The following is a 23,069-nucleotide window of genomic DNA, read 5'->3' as shown; positions in this document are numbered from 1 at the left end:
TTTGACAACTTTCTGCTTGTGGTCCCCTCGATGCCGTTACTCAAAGAACATCTGCAAACAACAATCCAAATTCTGACATCCTTGGGTTGGCTAGTGAACTCCAAAAAAAAAAAAATCGGATATGGTTCCCTCCACAACAAAGACGTTCCTAGGGTTTCTGTTGGATTCCCACAATTAAACATCTTTTAACCAAAACAGAAACAGATCCAATTAAGATCAAGGATAAGCATACTAAGAAGCAGGAAATTGATATCAGTAAGGTGCGCCATGTTAGTCCTTGGCTCTATGACATCCTGCACCCGAGCGCATACCAGAACCCTACAGACCCACATTCTTGCAAACTGGGATGGATTCCCAGAATCCCTAAACAATAGTCGCTCAGGTAAAAAGCCTTTATATACTGGTGGCTCAGTCTAGGGAACCTAATCAGAGGCATCCCCCAAAACTCTTTCCAGGGACTTTGGTCAAGGAAGATCAGCCAGGAATTCTACAATTTCAGGGTACTGAAGGCAGTGGAGGAAGTGCACAGATCGGCAACATCTCTGATGCAGGGCACCCACATAAGGGTCTATTCAGACAACATGACTACAGTGGCCCACCTATATCATCAATGAAGGACGAGACATGAAGACCTGAAAGCAATGTTGGGAAGAATATTTTCCTGGGCCGAAGAACACCTTCTCTCCCGATCAGCCCTCCATATAAAAGATTCAGTCAACGTCCAGCCCGATTTCCTTAGTAGGAGAGAGATTCACCCAGGAGAACGGGAGTCTAAATCCCGAAGTCTTCCAGATTTTGACCAAATGGTGGGGTCATCTAGAAGTAGATCTTATCGCAGGATACCAGAACGATGCCTGCCTGGGAGTGGACACGTTTTCCCACCAGTGCAAATTCAAACTGGCGTATGCCTTCCCTCCAATTCCAATCTACCAAGAACTCTGCAAAAAGTAAGAACCGAGAGGGCCAAATTGATCCGAGTAGCACCACTTTGGCTGAAAAGAAGCTGGTTTGGCACCTTAACCAACCAATCTGAGTGTAGATGGTCCCCTGATCCTTACACCAATCAGAGACCTCCTTCACCGAGGGCCAATTCACCATCCAGACCCAGAAAATCTACACCTGGCGGTCTGTCTTCTGAATTCTCAATTTTAAAAACCAAGGGCCTCTCAGAGTCATTAGAACTCCTCAAAAAAGCAGGAAACCAGTAACGAACGCCATATATCATAAAATACGGAAGACCTTTGTATCATGGAGTGCACCCGAACATCCAGATCCTCGGCAACCAAACAACGCCCAAATCCTGGATTTTTTACAAGAAGGCCTAGAGAAGGGTCTCCAGTACCCTCAAGGTCCAAGTGGCAGCATTAAGTTCCTATTTTGACCAGAGCCTGGCCAGGCATCGTTGGCTGAAGAGATTTATAACGGTAGCCTCTCGCCTTCGTCCTGGAGTAGTAAACTTAGTCCCCTTCTGGGATCTTTACATTGTCCTTAAAGGACAGACATTTCCACCATTTGAGCTCTTATCAGCTATAAAGCTGGACAGATTATCCTGGCAGACAACCTTCCTTGTAGCTTACAATAAGAAAGCACAGCAGCACACTGTAAGGGCCAAGACATGTGCAAACACTGAGAACATAAGAGCTAAACCGCATCATTGCTAAATAAAATCTACTTACAAAAAATGAAGGCTCTTAGCGCATAAATTGGCCAATTCATGTATGCCCATCAACCACGACAAGGTAGCCTCCGCATGATGGGTATCTATCCTCCTAAACATGCCTCTCTTGCGGAGGCTACCTTGTCATGGTTGATGGGCATACATGAATTGGCTAATTTATGCGCTAAGAGCCTTCATTTTTTTTTAAGTACATTTTATTTAGCAATGATGTGGTTTAGCTCTTATGTTCTCAGTGTTTGCATATGTCTTGGCCCTTACAGTGTGCTGCTGTGCTTTCTTATTGTATGTTATGCAGTCATTGCAGAATGCACCTGTTCACACTATATGGAGGTGCTGGTCAAGTTTTTTGTTTTCTTGCAGCCTTCCTTGTAGCTGTCACCACAGCCAGACGAGACAGTGAACTACAGGCTTTCTCAATTAACCAACCATACTTGAGAATCCTAGAGGACCGTCTCATTCTTCGTCTCGACTCATCGTTACTGACCAAGGTAGTCTGAGTTACACAGATCTCAAGAGATAATTCTTCCCTCCTTCTGCCAGAATCCGGCAAACAAAAATGAAAAAGAATTCCACACTTTGAACGTATGAAGAATGGTCCTTCATTACCTTCAAGAAAAGCAGATGTGGAGAAAAGACCAAAATCTGTTTATACAGCTTTATGGCCAGAATAAAGGGAAGAAGACTTCCAAATCCATGATTGCCAACTGGATAAAAAGGGAGATTACAGAAGCATACCAGATCCAGAATCTGTCGCCTCCGGAAAAGCTCACGACCCACTCTACTAGAGCAGTTTCGGTCTCCTGGGCTGAGAAAGCCAGCGCTTCCATCGAGCAGATCTGCAGAGCTGCTACCTGGTCCTCGGTCCATACCTTCTCAAAACATTATAGGCTAGACTTAATATCTGTTTAGGATTTGGCCTTTGGGAGAAAAGTTCTCCAGGCAATTGTCCCTCCCTGAACATTACTCTTTGGTTTTACTCCAGTGTGCTGTTGTTGGGAGGGGGGTATTGGAGAAAATAGAATTAGACATACCGGTAATTCGGTTTCTAATAACCCACCACGATAGCACGGGTAATTCCCTCCCCTTGCTTGATTATTTCTTGCATTGTTTGAATCAGTGATAATAAATATAAGTTGAAGCATTCATACTCTTGTGGTCCTTAATAATAACACTGGAGGGAGGATGTGGGAGGGACTATTTGACCTCTCTGTGTTTCCTGTCCCTATTAGGTTGGGGTTACATCCTCCGGTGTGCCTTCATAGTGGGTTATTAGAAACCGAATTACTGGTAAGTATAATTCTATTTTTTCAGTTTACCATATAATTATTGTCAAAAAAAGACTAAAATTTTGCAGTTTTCACCGGTTCGCAATAGTCTTGCTATGTAAAGATCTACTGTGATCAGTCATCTCATTAAAATTACAGACAGGTTTTAATACAACACCTCTTTAATAAAGCCGGCCATACAAATTAGTTGGCTGTTGGCCAAACGATGCTTCAGCCGAACCTTAGCCCAACAGCCATCTCAGCAGGCTTTCCCATATGCGCGCTTCTGAGCGCTCGTGTTCTTTATGAGAAAGCCGCTGACAAACATCTTTACCAGTGGCTTATCTCCAATAGAACAATGCGATCAAGAGATTGAAATCACACATGTCTGATCAACATCTGCCCCGACCATCAGTTTGTCGGCACCCCCATACACATTAGGGTGTCGGCTGAAACCATCAATATCACTGGGTTCAACCTTAAAGCTGGAGACAAATAAGATTACACCACAGGCAACATGGTGATGGGGCAGCTCATCTGCGTCAACCTCGTCAGCCTTCACCTTTCAAATCTGCCTAAGGGCTTGTTCACACTCATAGCGTTTTTAATGATTTCTTTTTCATAAGGAAGAAACCAAGCATTTTACAATTACAGCAAAATGAAACATATTTTTAAAATCTCAATCATAAGGTCCATTATTTTTTTTGTTTGCCATTTTTTGACCTGTGGTGTATTTTTAAAAAAAAAAAACATTGCATGGTAACTCTTTCAGTGTCTTTTTTATTACAGTTATTCTGCCGCTGGCATTAAAAAAAAAATCCACGCACGCATACTTACCGCTGTGGTTATCAGGCCATAGCCAGTATTTTTCATGCAGAAAAAAAAGCCTGACCATACCATAAAAGAAAAACTGGCCATATTGTAACAAATAGTTTAAAAATGAATACCATCATGCTGTACATATGTACAAAATCACACATATTCACTCTCACTCCACAGGCGTGTACATACAACACTCTCAATTGGTGCATAAATGTCTCCTGTTATCTAATTGGGATTAAGGTCATTATGGTTAGAAGCACAAGAGGGTTGGAAGAAAGAATACAGTTCAATGGGTGTTTGCACATGGCAGACAATAGTGCTTTTTGCAATCATTTTCATAAAAACACATGGACAACTGACATAGTGTACTTACGACCATATTGTTTGTATAAACTCTTATGCAGGGCAGTAGCAGCAGGATTCCCTCACAGCTTTTGAAGCAAACAGGCAGAAAACAGGATCCCTGGGGTTCTTCACTACACACATTTAAAGAGGTTGTCCCACCAACAAAGTACACTTTAACCCTTTGACCCCCAGCCTGTTTTCAGCTTCCTGACCAGGCCAAATTTTACAATTCTGATCAGTGTCAATTTATGTAGTAATAACGCTGGAACGCTTCAACATATCCCAGTGATTCTGAGACTGTTTATTCGCGACACATTGTACTTTATGTTAGTGTTAAATTTAGGTTGATATTTTCACAAATAAACAAAAAATATTGTAGGAATTTTTGCGAAAATTTAGCAATTTTCAAACTTTTAATTTTTATGCCCTTAAACCAGATAGTTATATCACACAAAATAGTTATTTACCACATGTCTATTTTACATCAGCATCATTTTTGAAAGAAAAAAATTATCAGGAAATTAGAAGTGTTAAAAGTTGATCAGCAATTTCTAATTTTTCCAACAAAATTTACAAAACCAATTTTTTTAGGGACCACATCACATTTGAAAAAGCTTTGAGGGGCCTATATGACAGACAATACCCAAAAGTGACAGCATTTTAAAAGCTGCAACCCTCAAAGTGCTCAAAACCACATTCAAAGTTTATTAACTCTTCAGGTGCGTTACAGGAATGAAAGAAATTTGGAAGGAAAAAAATGTTAATTTTACTTTTTTCCACAAAAATGTTGTTTTAGTCCCAAATTTTCCACTTTTACAAGGATAACAGGAGAAAATGGACCGTGTAGTTTGTTGTGCAATTTCTCCTGAGTACGCCAATACCCCATATGTGGTGAAAAACTACTGTTTTGGGACACAGCAGGGCTCGGGAGGGAAGGAGTAACATCTGACCTTTTTTTTTTTAATGCAAAATTGGCTGCAATCGATGCCATGTTGGCAGAGCCCCTGATGTACCTAAACAGTGGAAACATCCCACAAGTGACCTCATTTTGGAAACTAGACCCCTCAAGACATTTATCTAGATGTGTGGTAAACACTTTGAACCCCCAGGTGCTTCACAGAATGCTATAACATTGAGCTGTGAAAATAATAATAAAAAAAAAACATTTTTCCCACAAAAATGTTGCTTTAGCCCCAATTTTTTTTTATTTCCATAAGGGTAACAGGAGAAACTGGACCCCAAATTTGTTGTGCAATTTCTCCTGAGTACGCCGATACCACATATGTGGTGGAAAACTACTGTTTGGGCGCACGGCAGGGAAGGAGCAAAATTTGACTTTTGGAACGCAAAAAATTGGCTGGGATAGATACCTGACGCCATGTCATATTTACAGAGCCCCTGATGTGCCTAAACAGCAGAAACCCCCCACAAGTGACACCATTTTGGAAACTACGCACCTCGTGAAGTTTATCTAAATGTGTGGTGAGCACCTTGAACCCCCAGTTGCTTCACAGAACTTTATAACAATGAGCTGTAAAAATTAAAAAAAAAAGCAAAGAAAAAACTTTTTTCCCACAAAAATGTTGCTTTAGTCCCAAATATTTTATTTTCACAAGGGTAACAGGAGAAAATGGACTCCAAAATTTGTTGTGCAATTTCTCTTGAGTACGCCGATCCCCCATATGTGCAGAGAAAGAGAAAAGGAAGGAGTGAAGTTTTGGAGCGCAGACTTTGATGGAATTGTTTGCGGCGCTATGTCGCCTTTGCAGAGACCTTGAGGTGCTAAAACAGTAGAAACCCCCCACAAGTGACCCTATATTGGAATTGACCTGGTGTTTCCCTGGTATGTGAATTTTAGAATGTGTTGGCATATGCAAGTTGTGTAGAGTACATTAGGTTGGCATATGTAAGTTGTGCAATAAATTAGAATAAATCATGAATAAATTCAGTAATCCATGGATGAGTGGTACACTTTGAAACATTCTTTTATGCATAGGGCAGATTTTGCATTGCCAAGTGGTGTATTTTCTTATTCCTCTTTTGAAAAAAAATGTGCTGTTCTGGCCTGGGCATCATGATAGCACATAAGCATTATACATTGCCATCTATACAATGTGCACGGCCAGCTTCATGTACCACACTTTTGTTTTCTGCATGGCACTGTAGGGCTGGAGGACTTGATCAGAGAGATCAATTCCACTCATGTTCTTATTATACCCCAGGACACATTCTGGCTTGGGGACCTTTGTAGAGGTACCTCGTACAGCGGTGAGGGTGCTGCCATCCATAGTACAGTGTCCATTTTAGGACATGATCAGATATCAAAATCAAACATCAGAATGATGTCAGTTTGAGGCTACATACCCTGTCTGACAAGTGATCCTGACAAGTGACTTTTACAACTGTAATAATAATTTAAAAAAAAAGTCACTGTTCGCTGATGAGACTTGAACCCAAAATTCTGTGTCCAGAAGCCAGTGCACTAACCACTAAGCTATAAACTCAGTTGAAGAAACCGAGGAGTTCTATTTGGTTATATGATTTTTAGTGCAAACCTGTCTGAAACTCATTGGGACTTAATCACATACTGCAAGCAAGCCAAATTCAAGTGATGTTTGATTTTGATGTGTGAGTCTGATGTGTGACTTTCTTCAAACATAATAAAAAGTTGAGCGTCCCTACTAGGACTTGAACCCAAAAGCATACATTTCACAGTCAGCACACTTACCATTGAGTTATACACTCATTAAAGAAAAGTAGGCATTCTACTTGGTTATGTTATTTCCAGTGCAATCAGGACTTTCACATAGACATTATCCAAACTAAATTGAAATGATGTACGGTACAGACCAAAAGTTTGGACACACCTCATTTAAAGATTTTTCTGTATTTTCATGACTTTGAAAATTGTACATTCACACTGAAGGCATCAAAACTATGAATTAACACATGTGGAATTATATACTTAACAAAAAAGTGTGAAACAACTGAAAATATGTCTTATATTCTAGGTTCTTCAAAGTAGCCACCTTTTGCTTTGATGACTGCTTTGCACACTCTTGGCATTCTCTTGATGAGCTTCAAGAGGTAGTCACCGAAAATGGCTTTCACTTCACAGGTGTGCCCTGTTAGGTTTAATAAGTGGGATTTCTTGCCTTATAAATGGGGTTGGGACCATCAGTTGTGTTGTTCAGAAGTCAGGTGGATACACAGCTGATAGTCCTACTGAATAGACTGTTAGAATTTGTATTATGGCAAGAAAAAAGCAGCTAAGTAAAGAAAAAACGAGTGGCCATCATTACTTTAAGAAATGAAGGTCAGTCAGTCCGAAAAATTTGGCAAGCTTTGAAAGTGTCCCCAAGTGCAGTTGCAAAAACCATCAAGCGCTACAAAGAAACTGGCTCACATGAGGACCGCTCCAGGAAAGGAAGACCAAGAGTCACCTCTGCTTCTGAGGATAAGTTTATCCGAGTCACCAGCCTCAGAAATCGCAGGTTAATAGCAGCTCAGATTAGAGACCAGGTCAATGCCACACAAAGTTCTAGCAGCAGACACATCTCTACAACAACTGTTAAGAGTAGACTTTGTGCAGCAGGCCTTCATGGTAAAATAGCTGCTAGGAAACCTCTGCTAAGGACAGGCAACAAGCAGAAGAGACTTGTTTGGGCTAAAGAACACAGGGAATGGACATTAGACCAGTGGAAATCTGTGCTTTGGTCTGATGAGTCCAAATTTGAGATCTTTGGTTCCAACCACCGTGTCTTTGTGCGACGCAGAAAAGGTGAACGGATGGACTCTACATGCCTGGTTCCCACCGTGAAGCATGGAGGAGGAGGTGTGATGGTGTGGGGGTGCTTTGCTGCTGACACTGTTGGGGATTTATTCAAAATTGAAGGCATACTGAACCAGCATGGCTACCACAGCATCTTGCAGTGGCATGCTATTCCATCCGGTTTGCGTTTAGTTGGACCATCATTTATTTTTCAACAGGACAATGACCCCAAACACACCTCCAGGCTGTGTAAGGGCTATTTGACCAAGAAGGAAAGTGATGGGGTGCTATGCCTGATGACCTGGCCTCCAAAGTCACCAGACCTGAACCCAATCGAGATGCTTTGGGATGAGCTGGACCGCAGAGTGAAGGCAAAAGGGCCAACAAGTGCTAAGCATCTCTGTGAACTCCTTCAAGATTGTTGGAAGACCATTTCCGGTGACTACATCTTGAAGTTCATCAAGAGAATGCCAAGAGTGCGCAAAGCAGTCATCAAAGCAAAAGGTGGCTACTTTGAAGAACCTAGAATACAAGACATATTTTCAGTTGTTTCACACTTTTTTGTTAAGTATATAATTCCACGTGTTAATTCATAGTTTTGATGCCTTCGGTGCGAATGTACAATTTTCAAAGTCATGAAAATACAGAAAAATCTTTAAATGAGAAGGTGTGTCCAAACTTTTGGTCTGTACTGTATGAGTTTGATACCTGACTTTCTTCACATATTAGAATCAAATTCAGAAGGACTTCCAGACACCATGAGTATTTTCATAGTAAATCTCAGTCATAAACCAAGAAAAAACATCTTGCAGCATCATTTGAGCTTATGGCAGACTGGTAACTCTCTTGCCTCACAGAGTGGATGTTCTGAGTTAAATTCCCAGGGGCAGAAAAATAAACTTTTGTTTTTTAAATGATGCTGGCGAGCACACAAACTTTAGTGATGTTTGGCTTTGATATCTGACTTTTCCCACACATCAGAATAAGAATCACAATTACTTTTAGACACCCTGAGTATCATCATGGTTAATAAAAAAACAACAAGAAAAACCTGTAGGGACACTGAACTTTTTATTATTATTATTACTATTACTATTATCCTTTCAAACCAAAACTATGTGACACAGATATCTTACCATTAAACTAGAGGTTCATTATTTGATTATTTAGGTAGTGATATATACCGTATTTTTCGGACTAAAAGACGCACGGGACCATAAGACGCACCTAGGTTTTAGAGGAAGAAAATAGGGAAAAAAATGTAAGCAAAAAATGTCGTCATGATGCCCTGTTATGGGGGAGGGGGTCTGTTGCTAACACTGGTATTGGGATAATGTCCCCCAATTCTGTTAATATCCTCCATCCTGGTATATATGGCCCCTCCTTCCTAGTATAAGTGGCCCCCATCCCCATCCTGGTATGCATGGTACCCCTTGATCCCCTTTTCTGGTATGCATGGCACCCCTTGATCCCCCTTCCTGGTATGCATAGCACCCCCTGATCCCCATTCTAGTATTTATGGCACCCCTTGATCCCTCATCCTGGTATGCATGGCACCCCTTGATTTCCCATCCTGGTATTCATGGCACCCCTTGATCCCCCATCTTGGTATTCATGCCACCCCTTGAGCCCCCATCCTGGTATGCATGGCACCCCTTGATCCCCCATCCTGGTATGCATGGCACCCCTTGAGCCCCCATCCTGGTATGCATGGCACCCCTTGATTCCCCATCCTGGTATTCATGGCACCCCTTGAGCCCCCCATCCTGGTATTCATGGCACCCCTTGAGCCCCCATCCTGGTATGCATGGCACCCCTTGAGCCCCCATCCTGGTATGCATGGCACCCTCTGAGCCCCCATCCTGGTATGCATGGCACCCTCTGAGCCCGTTTCCTGGTATGCATGGCACCCCTTGAGCCCCTAACTGGTATGCATGGCACCCTCTGAGCCCCTTTCCTGGTATGCATGGCACCCCTTGAACCCCCATCCTGGTATGCATGGCACCCTCTGAGCCCCTTGCCTGGTATGCATGGCACCCCTTGAGCCCCTAAATGGTATGCATGGCACCCTCTGAGCCCCTTTCCTGGCATGCATTGCACCCCTTGAGCCCCCATCCTGGTATGCATGGCACCCACTGAGCCCTCATCCTGGTATGCATGGCACCCTCTGAGCCCCCATTCTGGTATGCATGGCACCCTCTGAGCCCCCACCTTGGTATGCTTGGCACCCCTTGAGCCCCCATCCTGGTATGCATGGCACCCCTTGAGCCCCCATCCTGGTATGCATGGCACCCTCTGAGCCCCCATCCTGGTATGCATGGCACCCTCTGAGCCCCTTTCCTGGTATGCATGGCACCCCTTGAGACCCTAACTGGTATGCATGGCACCCTCTGAGCCCCTTTCCTGGGATGCATGGAACCCCTTGAGCCCCCATCCTGGTATGCATGGCACCCTTTGAGCCCCCATCCTGGTATGCATGGCACCCCTTGAGCCCCCATCCTGGTATGCATGGCACCCTCTGAGCCCCTTTCCTGGTATGCATGGCACCCCTTGAGCCCCCATCCTGGTATGCATGGCACCCCTTGATCCCCCATCCTGGTATGCATGGCACCCCTTGAGCCCCCATCCTGGTATGCATGGCACCCCTTGATTCCCCATCCTGGTATTCATGGCACCCCTTGAGCCCCTTTCCTGGTATGCATGGCACCCCTTGAGCCCCCATCCTGGTATGCATGGCACCCCTTGAGCCCCCATCCTGGTATGCATGGCACCCTCTGAGCCTCTTTCCTGGTATGCATGGCACCCCTTGAGCCCCTAACTGGTATGCATGGCACCCTCTGAGCCCCTTTCCTGGTATGCATGGCACTCCTTGAGCCCCCATCCTGGTATGCATGGCACCCTCTGAGCCCCTTGCCTGGTATGCATGGCACCCTCTGAGCCCCTTTCCTGGTATGCATTGCACCCACTGAGCCCCCATCCTGGTATGCATGGCACCCACTGAGCCCTCATCCTGGTATGCATGGCACCCACTGAGCCCCCATTCTGGTATGCATGGCACCCTCTGAGCCCCCACCTTGGTATGCATGGCACCCCTTGAGCCCCCATACTGGTATGCATGGCACCCCTTGAGCCCCCATCCTGGTATGCATGGCACCCTCTGAGCCCCCATCCTGGTATGCATAGCACCCTCTGAGCCCCTTTCCAGGTATGCATGGCACCCCTTGAGACCCTAACTGGTATGCATGGCACCCTCTGAGCCCCTTTCCTGGTATGCATGGCACCCCTTGAGCCCCCATCCTGGTATGCATGGCACCCTCTGAGCCCCCATCCTGGTATGCATGGCACCCCTTGAGCCCCCATCACGCTGCCCACAAAAAAAAAAAACAATCATACTTACCTCCTCTCTCCTCCAGCGCTGTCCTGCTCTGCTGCCGACACTCTCACTGTGTGAGCCGTGCATGGCAGGGCGCTCATGGTGTCCCTGCCATGCGCCCTCACACAGTGTGAGAGCGCGCACACTGTACAGCAGCACGGCTCGTGCTGTCGCTCTGCGGTCAGTGTGCCTGCTATTAAAGACCATGGATATTCACTACAACCCATGGGAGTGGGATATAGGGAATATTCATGAGCTTTAATAGCGGGCACACAGACCGCAGAGTGGCAGCAGGAGCCGCGCTGCGGTACAGTGTGCCGGCTATTAAGAGAAATGAATATTCATTGCTTTCCACGCCCATGTGCGTGGGGAGTAGGGAATATTAATTTTCTTTAGTAGCGGGCACAGCGTAGGCTGCAGCAGGCGACTGCTGCCTCCTGTGCCACGCTGATCTCCCGCTGCCATTCCCCCACACCCACCACCATGCACAGCCAGGTATATAGTATTCGGACTATAAGACTCACCCCCCACTTTCCTCCAAAATTTTGGAGGAAAAAAGTGCGTCTTATAGTCCGAAAAATACAGTAATAATAATTACATAGCAAAAGTAAATTGGGAGTTTGCAATCAGTTCTTGGGTGGATGGAACGAAAAATTTACAATAAAGAAATGTTATCATTAGACCCCTTTAAGAAATTATGCAAATGTACAGTCACTTGGAAATAGATATGTAGAAAATGAGTGCCTCCCAATTTACTTTGGCTATGTAATTTACCATGCAAATAGACAGCGTGTCTGAAACTCTTAACACATTAGGATGACAATCAGAATGTCAGATATTAAAAGTAAAACACCCCTGTAGTTTGTGTGCTAAATAGGCATAATTGAAAAATAATAATATTCCAATTTCTATTGGGATTTGAACCTTGATATCTGTAGTTCCTGAGGCTGGTGCCTTACCATTGAGCTATCCAGTCAAGTGATAGTAACCGGCAGCTTTTCTTGTCTTGTGAGATCAACCATGAAAGTACTCAGGGTGACTAAAAGTCATTCTGATGTTTGAAGAAAGTCACACATCAGAATCAAACATCATTTGAATTTGGCTTGCTTGCAGTCTGTGCATACGTCCCAATGAGTTTCAGACAGGTTTGCACTGAAAATCATATAACCAAATAGAACTCCTAGGTTTCTTCTACTGAGTTTATAGCTCAGTGGTTAGTGCACTGGCTTCTGGACACAGAATTTTGGGCTCAAGTCCCATCTGTGAACAGTGACCTTTTTTTAAAATTATTATTACAGTTGTAAAAGTCACTTGTCAGGATCACTTGTCAGACAGGGTATGTAGCCTCAAACTGACATCATTCTGATGTTTGATTCTGATATCTGATCATGTCCTAAAATGGACACTGTACCTATGTATTGCGGTCAAGAGAAGGACATTACTCTTGTCCTTATACTTGACCACTAACATGTTGTCGCTACATTGGGCTCTGCTCTCACCCTTTCTGAGCAGCCACCCAATTAGCAACCAAGGGAGGCCTCTCTGGTTTCTGCTCATAGTACTGCAGGCTGCGGGTAGCTATGACAGAGGGATCTGAAAAGAGGAATGCTGATGTAGAGATAACCTTGATCCAACAGTGGGTGCACCAAATCCCACACAATTTTCCAGCTCACTCCAAGAACAGGGGGGGGCATTCTGAGGGTTGAATCCGGATGCCCTTCCCTTCATGAACCCTAAATCTGTGGGTGTATCCTGAAGAACTCTCACACAGCTTGTAAATTTTCAATCCGCATCTTTCCCTGTTATTGGGCAGGTATTTCTGGAATTTGAGCATCCCCTTGAAGTGTATTAGGGACTCATCTACGCAGATGTCCCTTTGACGAATGTACACCTCAGCAAACTTGTTGCTGAAGTGATCAATGACTGACCGAAAAGTTGGTCAAAGTTGTGATCAACTCAGGGAGGACATTGTGCATTATCACTTTAAGGCCACGGCCCCACTATCAGTATTTGGTCAGTATTTTTTCTCAGGAGTGGGTGATAAATGCAGAATTGGTCCACTGGTTTCTATTATACCCTTTCTCTGATTGTTCCTCACCTGGTTTTGGCTTCCACTCCTGAGAAAAAATACTGACCGAATACTGACCAAATACTGATAGTGATAGTTTTGCAATAAAAACAATTTTAACAATTGGATGTTTAAAAAATGTCCCTGGGCTGATATAATCTTATAAATGTGTTCCTGCTATGTACTATTCAATGGCTGTAACTGACCATACAGAAACATGGTCTGATCATACCACAGCTCCTGGGTAGAGGAAGAAGCAAAAGACTATACAGACAGGACAGCAGGGGATCACAGCTGATGGTAGCTGTGGTATGATCAGACCATGTTCCTGCACTGTCAGACACAGCCATTACACAGTACATATCAGGGGCACATTTTTTGTAGTACATATCGGGGAGGAAGGGGGGCCAGAGGTGGAGGGTATGGCCTCCTCCTGGTCTCAGTACCCTTGGGCTAAGTGCACACTGTGCGTTTTTGAGGCATTTTTTCCGCACGTAAATGGGCCAGAAAATGCTAGGGAATCCTTGTGCCAGCTAATGTAAAGACAATCCTGAAGTGCTGTGCACATGATCAGGAATTTTCCTGTCAGGATTGTCATTTTGTTTAAATCTGCAGCATGTCAATTCTTGTGCGTTTCTGCAGTGTTGTTCACTCAGTGACTTCAATAGTCAGTCAAATCCGCAGCAAAAGCGCAGGTATAAAAATATCAGCGGATTTGCTGCGGATGTTTGCTGCGCATTTGACTGACTCAATTCAAGTCAATGAGGCAAAAAAGCAGCAAAAACGAATTGCCCGTGGGAGAGTACTCCTCCCATCATCCTACAGCCGCTCCCGCTTATAATAGCAGGAGCAGGCGCAGCTAAGGTGAGAAGTAGTCTTCTCAGCTGGTGTCTGTGCACAGTGTACAAAAAAAAAAGTTAAATTGCTATTAAAATAAAAAACACTTTATACTCACCTATTCGCCGCCATCACGAGTGTCCCACGGCAATCCGTTCACCTGGCAGAACGCTATACACTAACGGGAGCGCGATATTATCAGCCTCGGAGGGGGGCCACGATCCATGGCCCCTTCCCAGGCTATTAATATCAGCCCGCAGCTGTCTGCCTAGCCTTTGCTGGTTAGATTTTATAGGGGAACCCAACATCAATTTTTTTGAGGTCCCCCTGTAATCTAGCCAGTAAAGGCTAAGCAAACAGCTGTGGGCTGTTATTAATAGCCAAGGAATATTTGTGGCTAATGGTCCTTTCCCCGGCTAGTAATATCAGCCCACAGTGGTTGACTTTCTGCTGGTTATGAAAATCAAGTGGGAGCCCACGCCATTTTTTTAATTTAAGGGTATGTGGCCACGATCCGGACGTAGCAGTGCTTTTTTATTTTCGCTGCGTCCAGAACGCTGTGTTCTATTGAACGCAGGTAAATCCACATGTATTTACTGAACCATGTGGATTTACCGCATTCAATACATTTTAGTGGTCAAATTTCCGTTGCGGAGACTAGCGGCTCCGCAAGAGAATTTGACATGCTGTGCTCCTGAAAGACGTGTTGCATGTCAGTGTCCACGGGTGATCCACAGACTCAGATGCACGCATAGTGGACATGGGATTTCTAGAAATATCATCCACTAAGCTGTAACATCTGGCCGCTGTGGGTTTGCATAAATACGCAGCGTCAAACCCACAGTATTTCCTGATCATTGGCACGTACCCAAACTCACCCGCAGCATGTAAATTTTGATTAATTGAAATGTCATTACATGCGGTGGATCCGCATGTACTGACAAAACAAGTGAGGCATTAGGAGTAATGGGATTAGGTGTGGTTGACACCAAACCCTAGCTTTAGTAATGAAGAGGTGTCAGCCAGACATCCTCATTACTAAGTAAAGAGTTAAATAAACACACACACTGAGAATAAAATACTTTATTTGAAATAAAACAGACACATTCTTTAATCATTTAAATTAACCAATATACTAACCCCAGGTCTGACGGTAATCCAAGGGTTAAAGCGATGTCCCACGTTTCTTTTTTCAAATATCTTTATTTAGCTCCAAAAAGCATTCATTGCTGTACAAAAAAAGATAAAAACACACATAAAAACTCACTAAAACACGCATTTTTGCTCTAGCGTTTCTGCTGCCAAGAGATGCAGAAACTGTGCAGAAATTTCTGCAAATACTGAACGTGCGCACATAGCCTTTTACACCCATCTTTCCCATACAAGGATGTAATTGTGAATTACGCCTGGTTTTCTTTTCACTCTTATTCAGAGGAGGCTTGGTGTGGCACATGCAGAGGCAGAACATAGTGCTTAGGGACCATCCATTATAAAAGGTACACCTTGATGTGGTTGGATGGCTTTTGCGCTCTTTGATCAAAAAAGCTAACTAAGTACTTTTCGTTTTTAACTTTTATAGCAATATCGAGTTCATGTATTTAATAGTCGCAATGTGCTGACGCATCGTGTATGTGTGTGTTTTAAAGCCAGTCTTGATCCAGGGTTCACTGTGGTAAGATGCACCAAATTCACTACAAAGAATCATGGACTGGAATACATTTCTGCTATAATCAACAAAACATAGTTGGCATAAATTATAGTGAATCTCCCCCAAAACTTCTTCCCGCTTTGCAAATCGCTGGATGAGCCAGAAAAAAATTTATCTAAAAAAAAAAAATTACAGTCTTGGCCCAACTGCACAAACATTTGTGACTTTTCATTGTCACAAAACAGTATAGTATAATACTTACAGAAGTCTCCCATGTAGATTTTTTTTTACTAAATCTGTGTAAATACACTGCTCAAAAAAATAAAGGGAACAACAGAATATAACTCCAAGTAAATCAAACTTCTGTGAAATCAAACTGTCCACTTAGGAAGCAACACTGATTGACAATCAATTTCACATGCTGTTGTGCAAATGGAATAGACAATAGATGGAAATTATTGGCAATTATCAAGACACCCTGTGATGAAAGCCGGCCGGTGGGTGCAGCTCTCTGGCGCCCCCTTACCTCTCAGGTCAGTCAAGGTACTGCACCTAGAGAAAGTAGTGCCAGGAAGCTGCAACCAGCGCAGGGAACACGGTAGTGTGTTATCCCTTCAACGTCACTAAACCGTAACGTCACTACACAGCACAACTCGCTAGCGCCCTCTTAGCCTCAGGTCAGTCAAGGAACTGCACCTAGGATAAGCGGTCGCCAGGGAGACTGTCCTGTAACCTACTGGGTATCGGGGCCCTCTGTAGTGAGGGCGGTATATATATCTTCCTTGGCCGCGCCAGGAATATATATATATATCTGAACCTCCGACCGTCACTACCAGCCTTCCCCAATCCCCAGTTGGTATGCTGCCACCAGTCCCTATTTTAGATATACGCCCAGTCCGTGAATGGGCCTATATCGGGTCAGGAACCAACCCTGGGTAGCGTTTTTGGCTTGAGCCGAGCTCACACGGACGTGCGTTCGTTATGCAGAATAAAAGGCAGGCCCACAATTACTTGAGGTAATTGATTATAATAATACACTAGATACACGATATACAACTAAATATACACAGGTATAAGGTCAGGCTAAACTATACAACAATGGAATACAACACACAGAATCACCACAGCATATCAGTTACCGGTTTCTTGATTTTCTTGTGACGCAGGGAGAGGATTCTGCGATCGCAGGCACGGTTCTTTGTTACAGGCTGAGGCCTACCACCGCATGGTCAAACTGCTCCTCCCCTTGGTGGCCTCAGCTGGTGCTCAGATGTTCAGCACACCACTCTTGGGTCAAGACTGACTTGTCTCTTGTCTGTCCTGCTATCTTACCTGCCCCGTCCCGCCCACTGCTGGTGAGGTCAGCTGGCTCAGTCTCCACCCTCAGGTCTAACTTCGATCAGAAGCCCAAATTCTATGGAACCCAATAACTTCTTCTGGGATGGTCTCATGATACCCCCAGGGGTTCCCATGGATTCGGGCCGCCGTAACCGACCTTTTGATATCAATTATGATACCATACGGTCCTCAGGAATGGCTCCGCGCTATATCTTGGCTTCCAGAGCACGTACAAACGTCTACCGCGGAGGCTTGTGTGCGCAATGGCTCCGGGACGCCGTGATATTTTTTTATTGGCCCATCCCACGCAACATGCGTGTACTATTCATGTTTCTATATCTTATGCCTCCATGCTTGTGACAGACAAAGAAACTAGTCCTATGGGACAAATGGTCAGGTACAGATAGACGAAGCACCCCCCCCTGCTGGCTGTGTTTCCTCTCGAAGTCTTTGAAGCTCCTAGCATTCAAGTGTTAAGTAGGCTTCTTATCTTACAGGAGCCTGGATGGGGGGAAACTATCTAGTTGACGTTTTAACAGAAGGTCCCAAGGGTGGGGGCTGCTGAAGTGTGGCCATCCCTGGATATGATTTATCATTACCAAGATGGCGGCTACAGGTTCATCACACACCCTCTCAATAAAGGAGTGGTTCTGCAGGTGGGGACCACAGACCACATCTCAGTACCAATGCTTTCTGTCTGATGTTTTGGTCACTTTTGAATGTTGGTTGTGCTTTCACACTCGTGGTAGCATGAGACGGACTCTACAACCCACAGAAGTTGGTCAGGTAGTGCAGCTCATCCAGGATGGCACATCATAGAATGGTAGAGTTGGAAGGGACCTCCTGGGTCATCTGGTCCAACCCCCTGCTCAAAGCAGGATTCACTAGATCATCTCAGACAGATGTCTGTCCAGCCTCTGTTTGAAGACGTCCATTGAAGGGGAACTCACCACCTCTCGTGGCAGCCTGTTCCACTCATTAATCACCCTAACTGTCAAAAAGTTTTTTCTAATATCTAATCTGTGTCTCCTCCCATTTAGTTTCATCCCATTGCTTCTAGTCTTTCCTTGTGCAAATGAGAATAAAGATGATCCTTCTACAATGTGACAGCCCTTGACATATTTGTAGACAGCTATTAAGTCTCCTCTCAGTCTTCTTTTTTGCAAGCTAAACATTCCCAAATCCTGCAACCGTTCCTCATAGGACATGGTTTGCAGACCAGTCACCATTCTGGTCGCTCTTCTCTGAACTTGCTCCAGTTTGTCTATGTCTTTTTTAAAATGTGGTGCCCAAAACTGTACACAGTATTCCAGATGAGGTCTGACCAAAGAGGAGTAAAGACCGATAATGACTTCACGTGATCTAGACTGTATGCTTCTGTTAATACATCCCAGAATTGTATTTGCCTTTTTTGCTGCTGCATCACACTGTTGACTCATGTTCAGTCTATGATCTATTAGTATACCTAAGTCTTTTTCACATGTACTGTTGCTTAGCTCTATTCCTCCCATTCTGTATATGCTTTTTTCATTTTTATTGCCCAGATGTAGTACTTTGCATTTTTACCTGTTAAAAACCATTCTGTTGGTTGCTGCCCACTGCTCCAGTTTATTTAGGTCTTTTTGAATCCTCTCTCTCTCTTCTCTAGTATTAGCTATCCCTCCTAGCTTTGTGTCATCAGCAAATTTAATCAGTTTACCCTCAATTCCTTCATCTAAATCATTGATAAAGATGTTGAACAATACAGGTCCCAGGACGGAACCCTGTGGTACCCCACTTGAGACATTCATCCAGCTGGATGTGAAGCCATTTACAACCACCCTTTGAGTCCGATCACTAAGCCAGTTATGAATCCACCTAACAGTTGCCTGGTCCATTGCATACTTGGTCATTTTTTCAATAAGGATGGTGTGAGATACTTTGTCAAATGCTTTGCTGAAGTCAAGATATACTATATCTACAGCATTTCCCTGATCCACCCAGTCAGTGATTCTGTCATAGAAGGAAATTAAGTTAGTCTGACATGACTTGTTAGTTACAAACCCATGCTGACTCTGGTTAATCACTTCATTCTTATCCATGTACTTACATACATGTTGTTTAATAATTTTTTCAAAGATCTTTCCTGGTATAGAAGTCAGACTCACCGGCCTATAGTTCCCTGGGTCCACCTTCTTCCCCTTTTTGAAGATAGGAACAACATTTGCTCTTTTCCAGTCTTCTGGGACTTCTCCTGTTCTCCAAGAATTTTCAAAGATTATGGAGAGTGGTTCTAAAATTTCTTCTACGATCTCCTTCAGTACTCTGGGGTGTAATTCATCTGGACATGGAGACTTGAACTCATTTATGTTAGCTAAATATTCCTGCACAATCTTTCTGTTTACAGATAACTTGGATTCCTCTATTCCTTTAAAAGGACAGTGAAGATCAGTTGATGTTACATTTTCTTTCTGAGAGAAAACAGATGCAAAATAGGAATTAAAAAGTTCGGCCTTCTCAACATCCTCTCTTACCATTTCTCCATTTTCATCCTGTAAAAATCCTATAGCATCTTTGACTTTTCTTTTACTTTTGACATACCCCCAAAATCCTTTTTTATTGCTTTTGACATCTCTTGCAAGCCTTAATTCATTGTCAGCTTTAGCTAACCTGATACGTGCCCTGCAGGATCTGCAGACTGCATTATAATCTTCTTTAGATATGCCTCCCTCTTTCCATTTAATAAACATTTCTTTCTTTCTTTTTAGCATGTGTTTAAGTTCTGTGTTCATCCATCCTGGTTTCCTTAAATGCTTCCCATTCTTTCTACTTTTCGGGATTGTTAACGATTGTGCTTTGAGAATCTCATTTTTAAAAATTTCCCATCCTTCCTGGACATTTTTGTCCTTAAGGACATCCAGCCATTGGATCCCTCCTATTCTCTTTCTGAGTCTCTTAAAATCTGCCTTTCTAAAATCTAACCTTGAAGTTTGAGTCTTCACATGTCTTCCTCCTCTAGTTATCCAAAATTCTATAATAGCATGATCGCTGCCTCCTAGGGTCCCAGCCACCTTTACCTCCTCAACCATTTCCTCCCTGTTTATAAGGATTAGATCCAAAGTAGCAGATCCCCTTGTTTTCTCCCCTACCTTTTGGAAGATAAAGTTGTCAGCAAGAGAGGATAAGAATTTGCTTGACCTGTTAGTTTTACTTGAGAGAGATTCCCAACAAATGTCTGGATAGTTGAAATCTCCCATGACCACTACGTCATATTTTTTGGAGAACTTGGTCATTTGATACATAAAGAGTTCATCCATATCTTCAGCTTGCCCAGGTGGCCTGTAGTAAATGCCTACAATGGTGTCCTTTCCGTTGTTCTCTCCTTGTATTCTTACCCAAACAGTTTCCACAGAACTCCAAGTCTCTGAAGCTTCAATCTCTGTGCAGATATATGCTTTTCTAACATACAATGCAACACCTCCTCCTCGTTTATCAAGTCTGTTTCTTGCAAATAAGTTGTATCCTTTTAGCCTTTTATTCCAATCATGTGTATCGTCCCACCAAGTTTCAGTGATTCCAATGACATCATATTCCTTTTCCTGCATTAGTAGTTCCAATTCTCCTTGTTTGTTGCCCATGCTTTGTGCATTTGTATAAAAACATTTTAGTTTGTGATTGGTTTCTCTTCCTCCCATATTTTTATTTAAATTGTTTTGTCTTTGTTCTTCTTTTCAACTTCCAGTAGCAGAGATCTCAATAGTATTTGTCAGCTGTATGGCTTTTTCTGGCCTTTTGCTTCCCTTCCCACATTGTTCTAGTTTAAAGCTCTTCTGATGAGTGTAGCAAGGCGACTTCCAAATACATGTTTTCCAGTCTTTGCAAGGTGCACCCCATCTCTAGCAAGTAGTCCATCGTATAGGTAATTCATTCCGTGATCCAGAAATCCAAATCCTTGTTGACGGCACCATCGACGTAGCCAGTTGTTCACCTGTAGAATCTTATTCCACCTCATTGTTCCATGGCCATCCACTGGGAGGATGGATGAGAAGACCACCTGCGCTCCCAATTCTTTCACTTTCTTGCCTAAGTCTTCAAAGTCACTGCAGATGGTTTCCAGGTCCTTTCTTGCGGTGTCATTTGTCCCCACATGTATTAGCCGGAATGGGTAGTGATCTGTAGGTCTGAAGAGTCTTGATATCCTGTCAGACACATCTTTAATTTTTGCTCCTGGAAGACAGCACATTTCTCTTGAGGTTATGTCTGGTCTGCAGATAGCGGCCTCTATTCCTCTTAACAGGGAATCCCCCATGACCACCACTCTCCGTTTTTTCTTCACAACATTCTTCATTCTCCATCCAGGAGGATTCTGAGGGCTTACAAGGTTATTCATTGCTGGCAAAGTCTTATTTTGCTGTATTTCTTCATGGTTCTCCTGCGTGAGAGCCTGGTACTGGTTCCTGAGCAGTATGGGTGCTGACTGCCTCTCGATCCTCCTGCTTCTGTGGGTCACATGCTTCCATTCCTCTGTTTCGTCAGGTGCAGTTCGAATTTCTTCTCTTTCTGAATCATGAAGAGATAATTCTGCTCTGTCTAAGAACTCTTCACCTTCCTTAATGATTTTCAAGGTAGTTAACCTCTCTTCTAGATTTCGCAACTTTTCCTCCAACAGGGACACAAGCTTGCATTTCTGGCATGTGAAGTTTGGCTTTTCCACTGGCAAGTCTGTGAACATGTAGCAGGATATGCAGCTCACCAAATGGGTCCTGGACTCTTCCATGTTCTTATTGTTAATGTTCTGAAAACAGTGAAAAAAGCTTAAAAAAAAAAGCTTCAAAATGCGGTTTACCGATGTCCTCTTTTCGGCTCCAACAGCCAAAATCCAGTGTTCTTTGAGCTCGCGGAGACTCTTCACTTACCCCAAAATGCAGTGGGAATATGCAAATTATCTCCTCAGGACTCCTCCCCTGGTTTCCCTCTGAGGAAGCGACCCCTGGTTGTCGCAGAACGCACGTCGGGGTACACCAATGCATCTGTCTTTCCACTGATGTCCTACTGATCACCTGGTAAGCTCAGTAATGAACTTTAACAATTACCAAAGATAGCTCCTCGCACTATGTACTTATGATATATGGTTAATGTGTTAGTCCTGGTCTAAGACTACTTATTTTTACCACTGCCACTCTATACATTTATTCCAGGACTGACCTGTTTCACTGCCATATGAGTGCAGACCTGGCTATATTTTACTCTCTTTATCTCTAAATGAGTTTATGAGCTTTACCTGTGTGTAAGGGCTTTATGATGTCAGTGGTCCATTGCTGCCATTTTTTATGCACTTCCACTTTTCTATTCATTATATGTACAATTTTATATTTATTAAATGATGTAATAAAATTAATTATATGCCGATAAAACTCTCTTTCCTCATTTGATAGTGTATGTATGTAGTATAGTGTCTTCTCTGGGATCCAGCGGTGTTCTGCTCCTCTTCTCAGTGATGTCACTACACTTCTGATACACCGCCAAGTTTTTCAATGTGTCAATGCTGTCATTTTTGCAGCGGCTCAGTCTCCGGGATCTTTACTCTGTACTTTCAAGTATACACATTGGAGATGTATACACATGAGATAGAACATGTGCACAGTAAAGTCATTATAATGCTAACTGGCTGCCTTACTGAAAATGCGGCTACCGGGAGAATAAGAACTTACTTCCTCCCAGGAGCCGCCTGCTTTCAGCCATCGAGTGTGCAAAGCGTGGCTAAAGTCACTGCTCAGTACACAGTGAGTGGCGTACATAGGAATGCCCTGGGCACTTTGATTGGCAGCCTGCTGTGCAGAATGAGCTGTCAGTCAGAGAGCAGGAGCTCACAGTATAGTGAGCGGTGCTGTGACAATCAGTGTAGCCACTCCGTGCACGCCCACATGACTGAAAGCCGGCGGTT

General features: G+C 43.6%; 1 protein-coding gene across 3 annotated transcripts in view; it reads right to left on the bottom strand.

Annotated features, from left to right (window-relative positions):
• TEN1 (TEN1 subunit of CST complex) overlaps nucleotides 1-23,069 on the bottom strand; it is a 43,141-nt gene that overhangs the window by 18,575 nt on the left and 1,497 nt on the right. Inside the window, exon 2 of one of the 3 annotated variants that reach the window (XM_073683924.1) lies at nucleotides 19,294-19,596. The exons of the other annotated variants lie outside the window; for them this stretch is intronic. Coding sequence (XP_073540025.1) covers nucleotides 19,294-19,349 — 56 coding nt within the window. The 5' untranslated portion in view covers nucleotides 19,350-19,596. The remainder of the gene's footprint in view (nucleotides 1-19,293; nucleotides 19,597-23,069) is intronic. 3 annotated transcript variants of the gene reach the window in all.

The sequence above is a fragment of the Phyllobates terribilis genome, unplaced genomic scaffold, assembly GCF_046119375.1.
Source record: "Phyllobates terribilis strain yellow unplaced genomic scaffold, ASM4611937v1 Scaffold_5__5_contigs__length_657084704, whole genome shotgun sequence".
NCBI lineage: Eukaryota > Metazoa > Chordata > Amphibia > Anura > Dendrobatidae > Phyllobates > Phyllobates terribilis.
This window is presented reverse-complemented; position numbering and strand designations above follow the sequence as displayed.